The 17,461-nt window shown below is 41.3% G+C and overlaps 1 protein-coding gene across 1 annotated transcript in view; it reads left to right on the top strand.

Annotated features, from left to right (window-relative positions):
* Positions 1 to 8,536: 8,536 nt before the first annotated feature.
* NADK2 (NAD kinase 2, mitochondrial) overlaps positions 8,537 to 17,461 on the top strand; it is a 71,798-nt gene continuing 62,873 nt past the window's right edge. Inside the window, exon 1 of the mRNA XM_003407991.4 lies at positions 8,537 to 9,162. Coding sequence (XP_003408039.1) covers positions 8,890 to 9,162 — 273 coding nt within the window. The 5' untranslated portion in view covers positions 8,537 to 8,889. The remainder of the gene's footprint in view (positions 9,163 to 17,461) is intronic.

Raw genomic sequence — 17,461 nt, 5'->3', positions numbered from 1 at the left:
AGATTTGATAATTAGGATTATTCATCACATTGATGGACACAATAGTTACAATTATAAATTACTGGATTTGATAAATATCTATTTATTTTTTCAATAATATATCGTCTGGCTATAAAACAAATATTTTACAAAATTTTCAGAATCAATTTTTGAAAAACACTAGAACTACTTGACAACATTTTATTAATCATGTTTATCTTCTGGTAAATATGTATTTTCATTTAACCTTTGGATTTCCTAATACTTTAAGCTTATATATTCATGGTATGAATTTCTTAGAGAGTGTATGTTCTTGGAATTGTACCCATTGCACTTTGTGTAACTCTTGACACACAGTCAGCATCCAACAGTTGTTGAATGAAAAAATAAAATATAAGCCATTGCCTATGTATCCAAACAGCAAGTACTATATAAAAAAAGTCAAACATGCTAATTTGTTTTTTTTGCTTATTTACGTAATTAAGTTGTCTTTCGTATTCTAGTAGGTGTGGTTGTAAAGAGACCTTTTTTAAACAATTTTACCATATATAGCCAAATTAGTCTTTTTCTTAAATGCCATTATGGTAGACTACAATTATTTCAATAATTAGGTGACAGAGTTTTGATGCCTTGATATTTGTTGCAGAGATACTTCATGAGCCATACAGAAAAATTTGTCTCAGTACTTACGGCACGTTTCCTTTTTCAACCCAATGATATATCCAATTTAATTACATCATAGCTTCAAATGACTTTTGACCGTGTCTCTAAGATAATTCACCCATTATGGGATAAAGGTTCACGACTCCAAAATGATTTTTGAAAATGTTTTGGAAAATGACAACACATTTGGAATAAGGATGTACGTCACAACGTGCTACTTTGAAGAACAGCATTTACTTGGATATATACATGTGAATACACATTTTTTAAAAGTTGTATTACTTTATTACAGTACCTTTTGTAGTAATAAAAGCAATTATGTACATGTATTTATTAAGTCAAACCTCAGCTAATGTCTAAAAGTTTACATTAACACATTGGAAGTGGAATGAACTCCTTCAGGCTATGAATTAGTTAGCATCTTAATTGTTGAAAGTTTTGGTGTTTCCATATAACTGGATAACTACAACCTAGTATAAGTTAGCTATTATTAAGAGAGGTCCATTCATTCTTCTGGGGATTACAGAAGAAACATAGTTGGTAACATCTTTTACTTCTAAAGTAAGCAGTGACTTAGAAAATGAAGAGAGAAAAAAGTTAATGTGAGAGAAGAGAGAAAAAGTAGAGAGAAGAAACAAACACACACACACAAATCAGAAAAGGTCTGGCATGAAAGGAAGGGAAAAAAAAAAAAGAATGGAAAAACAGGAGTCTAAAGTTTTTTTTTGTTTTCTTTTTTTGATCCAGAAGAGTGACTCTGATGCAGAACACACTCTGGAAATTTTTCATTGAAAGCCTAACATAATTAGAGATACATTTGGAGAAGAAAGTAAAGCACTGATTCTCTGTTACTGTAGGATCTTAGCTGATATGGGACAGTTGTGCACTAAATTGTTAAAGTGAAAGAGAACAGAGATCTTTATCTTTCTGAAATGTTCATTCTTGCCCCCGCACTAGAGAAGAGATCAAGCAATATTTTCTCAATGGTTCAAATATTTTAATATAAGCTGAATTTATTCTTTTATGATTTTCCTTGGACTTCTCTGGATATACCAAAGGAAAAAATTAGACTATTTCCTGTCCTATATGGAAATGTCGGGACAACAGAATCAAATATAGTGTAGAATATTAGAGAAGGCAGTGAGAGAAAGATTGAAAATGTCTGGGATTATGAAATGGCTGCTAACATCAGTAACATATTTAGCTCATGATACTTTCAATCCATTTCCTGTCCACGCTGTCTTTCTTATAATCTTTATGCAAATATTTAATGATATATTTTGGGGAGATAATAGTAATAGGAATATTTTACAGTTTTCCCTTGTCCTATTCATCTAGTCTTCTCCTTTTTCTAGGTCCTTTTCTGCTCTTTAATGTGACTAAATCAGTCGTACAATGATATTCATTTTCATAAGTTATTTAGGTAGGTTATTTCAAAGCATACGTCTTCTTGGATTTCCATAGAAGCTATTTTTACTAAAATTTACTTAGATAAATATTCCCCCAGTATATTGTTTATTAAGATAATCTAAACACTGTTCTCTTGCAACAGGACTATACCCAATTATTCAGTTTAATTATGCACCATCAAAATATGCTCTCTAAAAATATTATTTTACATCCATTACTGCCAAAGCCAGGAACCCTTAGCCCCCAGAGTATTCAAATGTCATCAAAAAGGAGAAATAGGTATCTTTCACCAAGTCAGAATGTACATGAAGTGGGCTAGAGGGAGTTCTAGGGTTTGCATAAACAGTAGAACCTTGACTTTGGGAAGGACACATCTTAAGATCTTTGTAAATCTTCAAACTGTGAATATCACAGTGATATATAATTTTTCCCATAAAATGTTGAAAACAAACTTGTTGGATATGTGACTAGCAGGTGATTAGATAGGTGCATTTATTAGAAAAGCACACTGGTCTTGCTACAAATGAGGTTCAAGTCTCAAACTCAGTAAGATTATTAATGATTACCTTTTGGCATTGGTGAAGAACAAAGCTCCGGGAATTGACAGAATACCAATTGAGATGTTTCAACAAATGGATGCAGCGCTGGAAGTGCTCACTCGTTTATGTGAAGAAATTTGGAAGACAGCTACCTGGCCAACTGATTAGAAGAGATCCATATTTATGCCTATTCTCAAGAAAGGTGATTCAACCAAATGTGGAAATTATCAAACAATATCATTAATATTACATGCCAGCAAAATTTTGCTGAAGATCATTCAAAAGTGGCTGCAGCAGTATATCAACAGGGAACTGCCAGAAATTCAGGCTGGATTTAGAAGAGGACGTGGAACCAGGGATATCATTGCTGATGTCAGATGGATCCTGGCTGAAAGCAGAGAATACCAGAAAGATGTTTACCTGTGTTTAACTGACTATGCTAAGGCATTCGACTCATTGGACCATAACAAATTATGGATTACATTGCAGAGAATGGGAATTCCAGAATACTTAATTGTGTTCATGAGGAATCTGTACGTGGGTCAAGAGGCAGTCGTTTGAAGAGAACAAGGGGATACTGCATGGTTTAAAGTCAAGAAAGGTGTCCGTCAGGGTTGTATCCTTTCACCATACCTATTCAATCTGTATGCTGGGCAAATAATCCAAGAAGCTGGACTCTATTAAAGAGAACAGGGCATCAGGATTGGAGGAAGACTCATTAACAACCTGTATTATGCAGATAACACAAACTTGCTTGCTGGAAGTGAAGAGGACTTGAAGCACTTACTGATGAAGATCAAAGACCACTGACTTCAGTATGGATTGATTACACTTCAGCATAAAGAAAAAAAATCCTCACACCGGACCAATAAGCAACATCATAATAAATGGAGAAGAGACTGAGGTTGTCAAGGATTTCTTTTACTTGGATCCACAATCAACACCCATGGAAACAACAGTCAAGAAATCAAAAGACACATTACATTGGGCAAATCAGCTGTAAAAGACCTCTTTCAAGTATTGAAAAGCAAAGATGTCACCTTGAAGACTAAGGTGCCCCTGATCCAAACCATGGTGTTATCAGTTGCCTCATATGCATGAGAAAGCTGGACAATGAATAAGGGAAACTGAAGAAGAATTGACGCCTTTGAATTGTGGTGTTGGAGAAGAATACTAAATATACTGTGAACTGCCAAAAGAACAAATAAGTCTGTCTTGGTAGAAACACAACCAAAATGCTCCTTAGAAGCAAGGATGGCGAGACTACACCACACATACTTTGGACATGTTATCAGGAGGGATCAGTCCCTGGAGAAGGATATCATGCTTGATAAAATAGAGGGTCCTTGAAAAAGAAGAAAACCCTCAAGGAGATGAACTGACACTGTGGCTGCAACAATGGGCTCAAATATAGCAACAATTGTGAGGATGGTGCAGGACTGGGCAGTGTTTTATTCTGTTGTGCACAGGGTCACTAGGAGTTGGAACTGACTCAACGGCACCTAACAACAAGTGGACAGATTACACCTTATACCTTTTAGTGGCTTCTCATCATATATTGGATAAAAGGCCTAGCAATGTACTTTAGAAAATTACCCAATGAAGACCTTATGGATCACAATATTCTGCAGAATATCGTCCGATATAGTACTGGAAGATCAGTCCCCTAGTTTGGAAGGCTCTACACGATAGCTGCAATAGCGGACTCAAACATACCAATGATCATGAAGATGGTAAATGACTGGGCAATGTTTTATTCTATTATACATAAGGTCACCATGAGTTGGAGCTATTTTGATAGAAACTAACAAGTAGATATAAAATGGTATTTCACTATAACATTAATTTGCATTTCTCTTATTTCTAATAAGGTTGAGTATCTTTTCAGATGTTCACTGATGCGTTCCTTCTAGAAAATGTCTGTTCATAATTTTTGTAAAGCTAATCATATCTTTTCTCCTTACACCATTTAGTGGCTTCGCATCCTATACTGGGTAAAAGTAAGTTCCTAATTACGGATATGAAGCTTTCCATGGTCTTTCCCCTGTCTACATCTCTCTTCACCTCCCAGTATTGCCTGCCTTCCTCCAAATTATCTCGAAATTCAGAACTGCTGTTTATTTAAGTATGCTGTTTCTTCTGGAGAATTCCTTTCTCATTCTTGCTGATTCTAGCTAATAGCTACTCATTCATTACATTTCCGGAAATCCTTCCCTAACACCTCCGCTTAAGCTGATTTAAGACCTGCTCCTCTAAATCCCCATAGCACCACGTGTGTAAGTATTATCACTGCATAGACTTTTTTAGGCTCCTCAAAGGCAGGGATTTCTTTTTATCTCTAGCACCTAGCAGGGAGCTTGCCCAATAGCAGGCACTCAAACATAATCTGAGCTGCATCAAGGTGTGTTGTATGTGTAAGACTCGAGAGGCATTATGCAACCGGAAGCTAGAAATAAGGATTTGAAGCTCAGGAGAAAGATACAGACTAAAGATGTTGGTAGTAGCTTAAATCATGGAAGGTGAAAATAGTTAATATTTGCCAAGTGTCTGCTTCGTGATGGGCACACAGCCATGCATTTCTACATGTATTTACAGCTTTATACGGCAGCTATTATGTTTTGTAAATGAAGAAACAGGCTCAGAAAGATTAGGCAACCAGTCCAAGGTTCACAAAGCTGATAAGCGGTAAAGCTGGGATTTAAACCAAGGTCTTTGTAATTTCAAAGCCCAAGCTCTTTCATTACACAATACTGGATGAAGTCACCTAGGACAGTGTGCAGAAAGAGGGAGAGAGGGAGAGCCAAGGTTAGATGGTAGATCCTAGAAATGGGCTTAGTAAGAACTCAGAAAAGGGAAGAGTCAGAGATATGGGAGAAATACCATTAGGGACTGGTATATTGGGAGCCAGCGTAAACGATTTCAAGAAGAAATAACCATGTCAAATGCTGCAGAAAGATCAAGTAATTTAAAGGGCTGCAAAATGTCTTCTGAGTTTATAACCAGATCCATTGGTAACCTTGGAAACAGTAATTAGTGAAATGGTGGGGAAAGGCTAGACTACAAAGGCCTGAGGAATGAATAGGAGATAGGGTTGTGGCCATGATGAGCAGAGTACTCTTTGAAGAATCTTAGCTGTAAAAGAAGATAGGCAACATGGTAAAGCTACAGTGGGACATAAGGCTTTGCTTTTTTTTTCTTTTTGTCTCTCTAGGATGTCACGGGTTCACAGACACGAGCATGTTTAAATGTTGAAGAGGAAAATCCAGACGAGAGGGAGAATTAAAGCTATATAACAGAAGATAATTTGATGGAACAATATTTTTGAGGAGGTAGAAGGAAATGGGATCCAAAATAGCCATGTACAATGGGATATCCCCATTGAGATGTCAGTGTAGATATGTTTATAGCTGGAAATGGGAGAAAGCCAACCCCTTGAGTTCTTATTTATGATGTGGGAAGAAAAAAGTTCTGAAATTTCATATGTACCACAAAACTCATAGATTTTGATCCAAAACAGGTTCTCCTACTCATTTTATTCTTTTTGTTAAATGGAACAATGAACATTTTCCTACTCAGTTGGGCTTCGAACATATGTCATCTGTGACTTCTCCCTTTTCTTCCTCCCTAATATCTAATGAGTTATGAAGTGTTAGAATCGTAGGAGTAGAAGGGACCTTGAAGAGGCTTGAGTTATAGATGAGTAACTCAGATTCTGTAGAAATTAGAGTTGTGCTTAAAGTTACAGTCTCTATTTAGCGCTCACTATTTTTTTTTTTTTATAAAACCAAGTTCCTGGCCCTAGGGAAGAGGTCACTGACCTTCTAAAAAGAGATACCTATCAGACTCAATTGTGTATTTTCCTAGCCTAATGCACTACGAGGTACATACCAAAACTCAAACCTGTTGCCGTCAAGCCTATTCCAACTCATAGCGACCCTATAGGACAGAGTTGAACTGCCCCATAGGGTTTCCAGGGAGTGGCTGGTGGGTTCAAACTGCTGACCTTTGGTTAGCAGTCAAACACTTAACCACTGCGCCACCAGGGCCCCACCTGGTACATAGTAGACATTCAATAAATATTGAATGAATCCATAAATGAATGAATGTTGGTAGCCTTGACAGACCCTGAGGTCCAGAAAGATGAAGTAACCTGTCTAAAGTCCAAAAGCCAGCTATGGTAGTGCCAGGACTACAAAGGGTCAAAGAGGGTGCCAAAGCAAGTGGATCTGAGGAGTAAGAGGCATAAACACTAGAATATGCATTGCCATGTGATTCTCCCTTTATAAGAGGAGCTTTTCCTTCCATTCCCATTACTACCCTAGCCCAGGTCCTTATAACACCTAACTATTCCAACCTCCAACAGTCTCCCTCCTCCTCAGTGGATCACTAGGGGGGTGGGGATGGGTGTGCAGACTGCACTGGGGGACACTGTCAAAGGGAGTGACCCCAAAATGACTGTCTATAAAATTTTTGTGCAGTGTTTCAGCAGACATTTATCATTTTTAATAAAAATATCCCTGTGGTTAGCTATAACAACACAAATATTTTTCGTAAGCCCAGCTTACATGTATCAAAATACCTACAAGGCTAAAACTCTATGCTAACTTACTTTTTGCAACTTCTAAACTCTGCTCAGAGTCATTACAATGACTCTTTGAATCATAGTGGTTTTGTGCTACAAGCCTACTGTTGTTTCTGCTGCAGCCAGTGTTTTTACAGTCACTGATATTGCCAAGTTTTCTGTGTTTCAGCTACAATACTGTGGTAATTAGTATTTGTGAACCTGTACATTAACTTTTTTGAGAATGAAGTAGTAAATAGAGGAAAAGGACTGGTGTATGGGAATTATGATTCACAAGTAACATTAGTACAAAAAACATTACTAAGAATTCTGTGTGGTCTGGTACCAGAAGAGGGTCCATGGGTGGGTGTGTGTGTGTGTGTGACAGTAATCCTAGTGACAACACTGCTCTTCCTGCCTTTCAATCTACCCAACATTCCAAAGCCAGATCAACAGTCATCAAACACTGCTTTCAATGACTCACCTCATCCGGTAAAAAGTCTTCAAAGGGTAAGCTACTGCTTACAGGTTACAGATACAAATTACTGACATTTTAAACCCTCCACTCTCCTCCTACCTACCATTTCAACCCTATCTCCCCATTTAGAAATGGTCCACTTGGCCAGACTCCTCTAGACATTATCCTCTTGGTTCTCCAAAGGCTACACTTTCTCTCAGGGCTGAAGGTTCTCCGGTGGTCAGCAGAGCCAGCCTCAGGGGCTGCAATCTGTGCAGTCGCAAAGGGCCCGCCCTTATAAGAGTTCGGGGCTGGGTATGCTATCCGTCTCGACAGTCTCAATAATTTCTGAGCTAGGGGCTGTGCAATTTCATTTTGCACTAACCAAAAAAACCAGACCCACTGCCATCGAGTCAATTCCGACTCATAGCGACCCTATAGGACAGAGTAGAACTGCCCCATAGGGTTTCCAAGGAGCGCCTGGCGGATCTGAACTGCCAACCTCTTGGTTAGCAGCCGTAGCTCTTAACCGCTATGCCATCAGGGTTTCCCACTTTGCACTAGGGCCCCGCACATTGTGTTGCTGGTCCTGGGTCAGTGTCCTCAGCCCCTAGTACAGGGCTGAAAACATCAGCGGTCCAACACGCGTTGATTAACTGAACGAACCTACTCTGATGGGCAATAATGAAAAAGAACAGTAACTGACAGAGCAGGCACCCTTCCTCCCGCGCAGCGCTCAAAACGCCGTTCACAACACCCGCGCAGCCTCAGACCGGTTCCGGCTGTATTCCTCCCGGCAGCTCGAACGCCAAATAGAATTCCAGCCTTCTCCCGGCCCCAGCCAATCCCGTTCGCTCCTGGGGCTCCGGGCCCTCAGCGGGCTTTGATTGGCTGACAGTGTTCCTAGGGGGCGGGCGAAGAGTGGCCGCAGGGAAAGAGGTGGAGCGGGAGGTCGCCCCGCAGGCTGTGAAGCGGGGACTGCGCAGGCGTAGGTGGAATCGCATACACAAACAAACAAAACCTACCAACCCGAGGCCTCCAGCTCCTCTCCGCCCACCGTTCCCGCGCCTGGGCTCTCCCAGCTGCCAATCGCCTCTCTTTCCCCACCCCCGTCAACGTCTGGGCACGTCCTCCTCGGGGCCCGGGCCTTGCACCGCCGTGCATTTAACCTCTGCCCGCCCGGCACTAAGTTACAGACTGGAGCTGCACGGGCGGCGCTCGCTCCGGCCAGCGGGGAGCGGAGGCAGGAGTCCGAGCCTGCAGCCCCGGCGGGGGCGACAATGACTTGCTACCGAGGCTTCCTGCTGGGCAGCTGTCGTCGCGTGGCGGGCGGCCGGGCGGCGGCGCTGAGGGGGCCAGGCGCGAGAGGCCCCGCCGTGCGGCCGCGACACCTGGGGCAGGGACAGCCGCGCGAGCTGGCGGGCTGTGGCAGCCGTCCCGACGGCGGCTTCCGCCCGTCCCGGGTGGTGGTGGTGGCCAAAACCACCCGCTACGAATTCGAACAGCAGCGGTACCGCTACGCGGAGCTCTCGGAGGAGGACATGAAGCAGCTGGTGGGTCCCCGCGGCCAGACGGCCCCCGCCGTGTTCTCTGGGCTGGGCCCCGGCCCGCTCCCTGGTTCGGCAGCAGCTTTGGGGGGCGGCCACACCCCCTCGGGCGAGACCTCTGGGGACGACCTTGCCCAAGGGGCACCGGATGTCCCACCTGCGTCGCTTGCTGACCCCCACTCCCTGTGGCTTCTCTTGTGGCTTCCCCTCGCCGTTAGTGCAGACTCCCAAGGCGGGGGTGCGAAGTCTTCGGTGGGGGAAGAGGGGCTTCTGAGTGGTCCCATAGAGTGAGAGTGGTTTGGGGATTCACTTCTGCTTCCCCACCTCCACCATCATGTTGGGAAGAGCAGGAGGAAGGAAGGATTACGCCTCAAAGAAAGGTGGGACCAGTGGCCTGAGGTCCGAATGCTCTAGAAATAGCTCCCCAGGCCACCCCAAGATAGGGGGCCTGGGGGCGTCGCTGCGGGCCGTGGAAAAGAGGGCGGTGGTACCGCGGACACACCCCCTTCTGGACTGCAAGGCCTGGGAAGCTCGCTCCCAGAAGCCCATTTGGGTGAGCCTTTTCCTTGCTGGAACGTGGTGGTCAGACAGGGTTCTAGCGTTGGTTTTTAGAGCAAGTCTATCTTTCGTGCTGGAAAGAGCAAGAGAGAAAATTCGACTTGACCATAATCTAGTTTAAATAATCCTGTGCAAGAGTAGTTACCCTGTTCTAAACGTAGGGTTTGTAATCTTTCTTCTGCCAAGTTATTTTGTGGAGGCACCAAGTATATTGTAAGTCATCTTAAGTATTAAATCTACTTTCAGCATTGAACACCTTGATTCTTTCATCGACTAATTGAAGAGGGCTCTTGCCCTTGGATGAAAGTACTAGGTGCAGATTTGATTTCTCTCCTTTCCCAAACTGTTTGAAGATAGCAATGTATAGAAAACACTTGCATCTTTAAAATAGTAATTCAGTAAACAGTGTGAGCAGAGATTGGATTAGTTGTTAGCTGCTGTCCAGTTGGCACCTGACTCATGGCGAGACTCCATGTAACGGGATTGAACTATTGTGATCCGTAGAATTTTAGTTGGCTGATTTTGGGAAGCAGATCACCAGACCTTTGTTCCTAGCCCATCTTAGCCTGGAAGCTATGCTGAAACCTGTTCAGCATCATAGCAACATGTAAGCCTCCACTGACAGATGAGTGGTGGCTGCACTGAGGTGCATTGGCAGAAATTGAACATGGGTCTCCCACGCCACGTGGAGGGGGGACTTTGAAAATTCTACCACAGAACCACCTCTGCCATCAAGTTCGTGTTAAAAAAAAAAAAAGTTGCTGTTGAGTCGATTCCTACTCATAGGGACCCTATGAGACAGGGTAGAACTGCCCCATGGAGTTTCCAAGGAGCACCTGGTGGATTTGAACTGCTACCCTTTTGGTTAGCAGCTATAGCTCTTAACCACTACACCACCAGGGTTTCCAAGTTTGTGTTAGGGAGCGAAACTGCAAGCGAGGCAGGAAATGGTAATGTCAGAAGAAAGTACAGTTTTGGTAAAGAGGTTGTCCCTTGAGTTCTATTTCTAATTTTGCAAGATCTATGAGTTTTTATGAGTTAGTTTCCTAGGGCCGCTGTAACAAAATACCACGAATTAGGTTGCTTATAAGAACAGAAGTGTATTGTCTCACAGTTCTGGAGACAAAAAATCTAAATCAGGGCTTTGGCCAGGTTGATTTCATCAGAGGCTTCTGAGGGAGCAACTGTCTCATGCCTTTTTCCCAGTTTCTGGTGGCTCCTGGCAATCTTCACTGATCCTCAACTTCTGTGTGTCTCAGTGTCTGTTCTCATTTATAAAACACCACTTGGATGGGATTAAGACCAGTGGTGTCACTAGGGGTGTGTGTGTGGGGAGGTGTGCAGACCGCACCTGGTGAGGATGACATCAAAATGACTAAATTTTTTGTGCAGTATTTACTATTTTTTATAAAAATATCCTGTAGTTACAACAAAACATGTTTTGTAAGCCAAGTTTACATGTATCGATATACCTACAAGGCTAAAACTGTGTGCTAATTTACTTTTTGAACTTCTAGTGTGCTCCAGGTCTGAGCTGTCATTACCCCATTACAATGATGCCTGAATGACATGGTTTTGTCTGCACGTGCTGTAAGCACGCACTATTGTTGTTGGTGCCGGTGTTTTTATAGTCGCTGATTCTGTCAAATTTTCTGGTGTTTTAGCTATAATATTGTGGTAATTAGTATTTGTGAACCTATACTAATAACTTTTTTGAGACCGAAGTAGTAATTAAAGGAAAAGGAAGAATGTTATAAATGAGAATTACGATTTACAAGTAACATTAGTACAATAAAGCATTACTAAGGATTCTGTAGGATCTGGTATAGGAGGTAGTCCATGGGGGAAGTGACATCTTAAGTTACCACACTGGGTGACACCAACCCTATTGATGCCACTGATTGAGACCCACCCTTCTCTGGTATGACCTGTTAACTGGTAACATCTCTGAAGTCTGTTTTCGAACAAAGTAACGTTCACAGGTACCAGAGATTTAGGACTTCAGTATATCTTTTTTTGGAGGGGTAGAGGAGAGACAATTCAGTCTGTAACAGTTTACTTCTCAGAAATTGTCAAATGCTATATATGTATAAATATATTCTTCATACAATTTTATGGAAACTTCCCACAATCATTTAAAGTAGTGCACTCAACTGGCATGTGAGATTGGGGGCCAGGAGCTCAGAGTTCTAGGCCTTGGTTCTGTATGCTTAACTTCGTATAAGTCTTTTTAACTTGCCCAAGCATCATGGGTGAAAATGATACTTTTTGTGTAGTACTGTCAGTTTTTAAAGTGCTTTCACCTAGTTCAGAATGTGAAACACTACTGTTGGACTCCATAGCCTCCAAGGTCCTTTCTGGCGCTGGCATATTGAAACTGGATAACTTTTTCAAGGCCTCGAGAAAGTGGGTAGCATCTAAATGAAGTTTAACTCTTTGACCTCTGAACTAGATTGCTACTAATACAAACTTTGAAAAGAGGTAAATCGATAAGTCTTTAAAAATCAAACTTCCAGTGTACCCACTCTCAGCAGCTGAAGAGAAATCTCTAATAGGTAAATATTTGTCTATTGCTAGGCAATGCTGTTCCAGACAAGAAAACTTTGAAGTAAAACTCCTGGACTGTAAACGCACACTTTTGTAATTGCTGGGAAGTAGAACAATTTTTTGATGTTGTTGTTATTACTCCAATTAAATTTTATTAGGTTATCCTGTGCTGATCTGAGTTTATCATTTATATAGGTGTTAAGACTAGTACTCAGAATGGAATAATATTCAGAGATCGAAAACAGGCCAAAGAATACTTACACAATACTTGAGAAACTGTTCTAAAATGGGATTCCGTGATAGTAGTGGGAAGATTGTTGCTATTGTTTGTTTTATTGCTGGAGTAAGAGATACTAAGATAAATGAATCATGTGAATTGGACATAAAAGAAAGTGGCCAAGTGCTTCTTGAGCCTTCTGGCACCCTGGCTGCTGTGTCTATAGCGTCATGGTAACCTGAAGTTTTCTATCAAAGTGTTTTCTTTTGTGGTGGTAATGGTGGCTGCTTTGTTGCAAAATAGGTCTCTGCTAGGTTACTTGTTAAAATGCAACTGGCAGATGAGGGATGTAGTGGCAGTATAATTGATACTCTGAAACCTCATGGGTTTCTGACTTTGTGGAAGCTAAAAGAATTACAGGAAATATTTCTTAACTGATAATACATGTGAACAATAGGTTTACAAACTGGGTGAAAGTTTGACTTTAAATTACTCTTTCATATTGGTGGTGGTGGTGGTTATTAGGTGCTGTTGCATCAGTTCTGGCTCATAGCAACTCCACATACAACAGAATGAAACACTGCCCAGTCCTGCGCCATCCTCCCAGTCCTTGTTATGGGTGAGCCCATTATTGCTGCTGTGTCAGTGCATTTTATTCAGGGTCTTCCTTTTTTTCGCTGACTCTTTACCAAGCATGATGTCCTTCTGCAGGGACTCATCCTTCCTGACAACATGTCCAAAGTTTGTGAGGCGAAGTCTTGCCATCCTTGCTTCTAAAGAGCATTCTGTCTGTACTTCTTCCAAGACAGATTTGTTCGTTCTTCTGGCACTCCATGGTACGTTCAACATTCTTCGTCAACACCATAATTCAGGTGCATCAGTTCTTCTTCGGTCTTCCATAGTCATTGTCCAGCTTTTGCATGCGTATGAGGCTATTGAAAATATCACGGCTTGGGTCAGGCGTACCTTAGTCCTCAAAGTGACATTTTTGCTTCATATTCGTTATATTGCTTTATTTCTAAATTTTACTTTTTTTTCCTCCCTGACTGGTCAATGAATTGTCTTGTGGATTCAGGATTTGTAGTCAAGGATTCTGCTGGCTCAAGACCTTGCAAGGGCTAATACAACTATTAGTATGATTTTTTTGCACCTTAAGAGTTGCAGCTGTTGGAAAATGTAGAATTTTTATTAATGTTATTTATTAATGAGGGAGTCCATGACACTCACACAGATTAGACCTGTAGATGAATTGAGGCTGATTTGGAGAGGGTTTTGACACTGGAAGCATACTTTTTTGTCCCAATAAAAAGTTCTATTTAAAACTCTTTTAATGTATAGCAAATAAGAAGTCAGCAATTTCTACCCTCCTTTCCCCACTCCAAGTTTCACAAACCCAGAGGCAATTCCTTCCATTTTTTTTCCCCTCTTGGATTATCTTCAGAATGGGATAAAATAATTTCTTTTAGCCGTACCCTTTATTATTGGATTGAATTATTTCCACTTTTAGCTTTTTCATGTTCTGGAGGGAGAGTAGAGTGCCTTGGATTTTGTTGTTGTTGTTACTTTTTCCTGAAAAAGGTGGTATAGTTAGATTGCAGCTTTCAGGTGGATAATACTTTTGCCACGCGGTACCCAATAAGTATATTGTGTGCAGCATGAGTGTTTATCAAATTAAAGAACATGATCTGGGGTACTGCCAGAGTCTTCTAACTAAGCGTTGCTTCTCTCAAATCTTCCAGACACAGGCACCAGAATGGTTTATCTAAAGTGAACATCTGGCTACCTCACCCCTCTGCTTAAAGAAAAAACAAAAACCATTGCCGCTGAGTCAATTCCAACTCACAGTGACCCTGTAGGACAGAGTAGAACTGCCCCATAGGGTCTTCAACGAGTGGCTGGTGGATTTGAACTGCCAACCGTTTGGTTAGCAGCTGTAGCACTTAACCACCGTGCCACCAGAGCTTTATTCCTCAAAAGCACCCATAGCCTGTAACCCATAGCCTGTAGTCACCTGGAAACTTGTTAAAATGCAGATCCTAGAACCTTAGCCCCTAAAAGGATAAATTCCAAGATTCTGCCTTCCTAAACAATACCCTAATGTTTCAGACTCTTGGGCTGAATTCAGGGATATGCATTTTTAATGCGCTCTCCAGGTTTGTCAGTAGGCTGCAGATCACACTTTGAGAAACACTGCTGTGTACTAAAGGTAATGATCGTTAGTGTGCCAAATAAGGCCCTTCTTAACCTGGCTCTTGTCTACCTCTTGAGCTCCATTTCTGATTGGTTCTTGTCTTTATTTTCTGGCAATATCAAAGTACTTTAGTTCCCATTAGACCGTGCTGATTTCATTTTATTTAAATTAAAATGCATCAGCAATACATTAAAATGGTTCAAAATATACAAGAATCAGAAGGGTGTAGGATGAAAAGCCTTTCTTTTATTCCTGTCAGTTGAGCACTCACTTTTCCTCCTTGGAAGTAACCAATGTAGTCAACTTCTCGTGTTTCCTTCAAGAAACAATCTATACATACAAGTCAAAATGTTGTTGTTAGGTGTCATCTGGTTGGTTCCAACTCAAAGAAACCCCCTGTACAACAGAACAAAACATGGCTCGATCCCACGCAGTCTTCACAATTTTTGTTATGTTTGAGCCCATTGTTGCAGCCACTGTCAGTCCATCTCATTGAGGGTCTTCTTCTTCGTTGTTGATCCTCTGCCTTACGAAGCATGATGTCCTTCTCCAGGGACTGGTCCCTGCTGATAACATGTCTAAAGTACATGGGACGAAGTCTTACTGACCTCGCTTTCAAGGAGCACTCTGGCTGTACTTCTAAGACAGACTTGTTCGTTATTCTGGAAGTCCATGGTATATACAATATTCTTTGCCAGCACTGTAATTCAAAGGCATCAATACTTCTTCGGTCTTCCTTGTTCATTATCCAGCTTTCACATGCGTATGAGGCAATTGAAAATATCATGGCTTGGTTCAGGCACACCTTAGTCCTCAAAAAGTGACCTCTCTGCTTTTCAACACTTTAAAGAGGTCTCTTGCAAGAGATTTGCTCAGCGGAGTACATTGTTTGATTTCTTGACGGCTGCTTCCATGGACATTGATAGTGTATCAGGTAAAATGAAATCCTTGACAACTTCAATCTTGCCTCTGTTTATCATGATGTTGCTTATTAGTCCCCCGTTGCCATCGAGTTGATTCCGACTTATAGCAACCCTATAGGGCAGAGTAGAACTGCCACCATAGGGCTTCCAAGGAGCGCCTGGTGGATTTGAATTGCCGACCTTTTGGGTAACAGCCATAGCTCTTAACCACTACCAGTAAGGGTACCAGAGTTTCCCTTTTTGGTCCAGTTGTGAGAATTTTTGGTTCCTTTATGGTGAGGTGTAATCCATACTGAAGGCTGTAATCTTTAATCTTCACCAGTAAGTGCTTCAAGTCCTCCTCACTTTTCAGCAAGCAAGGTTGTATCATCTGCATATCGCAGGTTGTTAATGAATCTTCCATCAATCTTCTTATTGGCTCTCCTTTGTAGGTGACTTTTCGTTTATCCCTAGCCACACTCTTAAAATTCTCTCTTTATCTTTGGTTTTGGCAAGTTTGATTATAGTATGTCTTGGTGATTTTCTAACCAAAAAACTCCCTTTAGTATTCCTTGTAGTTTTGGTTTTTACAAATTCCCTAAACTTCTGTTTATCTGGAAATGTCCTAATTTTGCCTTCATATTTGAGAGGCAGTTTTGCTAGATGTATGATTCTTGGCTGGCAGTTTTTTTCCTTCGGTTTTTTATATGTCATCCTATTGCCTTCTTGCCTGCATGGTTTCTGCCGAGTAATCCGAGTTTATTGTTATTGACTCTCCTTTGTAGGTGACTTTTTGTTTATCCCTAGTCACTCTTAAAATTCTCTCTTTATCTTTGGTTTTGGCAAGTTTGATTATAGTATGTCTTGGTGATTTTCTTTTGAGATCTACCTTATGTGGGGTTCGATGAGCATCTTAGATAGATATCTTCTCATCTTACAGGTATCAGGGAAGTTTTCCGCCAACAAGTCTTCAACGGTTCTGTGTTTTCTGTTATCCCTTCCTGTTCTGGTACTCCAATCACTCATAGGTTATTTCTCTTGACAGAGTCCCACATGATTCTTAAGGTTTCTTCATTTTTTTTTAATTCTTTTATCTGATTTTTCTTCAAATGTATTAATGCCAAGTGATTTATCTTCAAGTTCAGAAATTGCGCCTTCCTCTTCCTCAATTCTGCTCCTCTGACTTTGTCTTGAGTTGTCTGCTTATGTAATTTTATTGTTAATCTTCTGAATTTCTGATTGCCCTCTCTCTATGGGTTTTTCCAGCTTATTAAATTTTTCATTATGTTCCTGAATAATCTTTTTAATTTTTTCAGTTGCTTTATCTGTGTGTTCCTTGGCTTGTTCTGTGTATTGCCCCATTTCCTTTCTGATGTCTTGAAGGGTTCTGTATATTAATCTTTTCTATTCTGCCTCTGGTAATTCCAGGAATGCACTTTCATCTAGAAGATCCCTTGATTCTTTGTTTTGAGAGCTTTTTGAGGTGATCATGGTCTGTTTCTTCATGTGACTTGATATTGACTGTTGTCTCTGAGCCACCTATAAGTTATTGTATCAGTTTATTTTATGTTTGTTTACTGTGTCATAGTTTCTTGCTTTGTTTTGTTTTGATATGCCCAGATGGGTTGCTTGAGTGAGCTAGCTTGATTATTTTTGCCTTTGGGGCAATGAGGTCCTGTCGCCAGATGGCTAGAGCTGTTATCAGGTATATCAGTCTAGGAGTCCATTCACTTTTCTTGTATGAGTTCAGCTCAGGTGTCCAGGTAGCTGATTATCAAGTGTGTGGTACAGGCTCTGTCCTACAGTCTTAGAGGGGCAGGTGTGATTGGTGTAGGTATAGGTATCTGGTTGTAGCAGGGAGTTACACTCTGAACAAGTCAGGGGGCTGAG

Source organism: Loxodonta africana, chromosome 2 (genome assembly GCF_030014295.1).
Source record: "Loxodonta africana isolate mLoxAfr1 chromosome 2, mLoxAfr1.hap2, whole genome shotgun sequence".
Lineage (NCBI taxonomy): Eukaryota > Metazoa > Chordata > Mammalia > Proboscidea > Elephantidae > Loxodonta > Loxodonta africana.
Note: the sequence above shows the minus strand (reverse complement) of the source record. Positions and strands in the feature narration are given on the sequence as shown.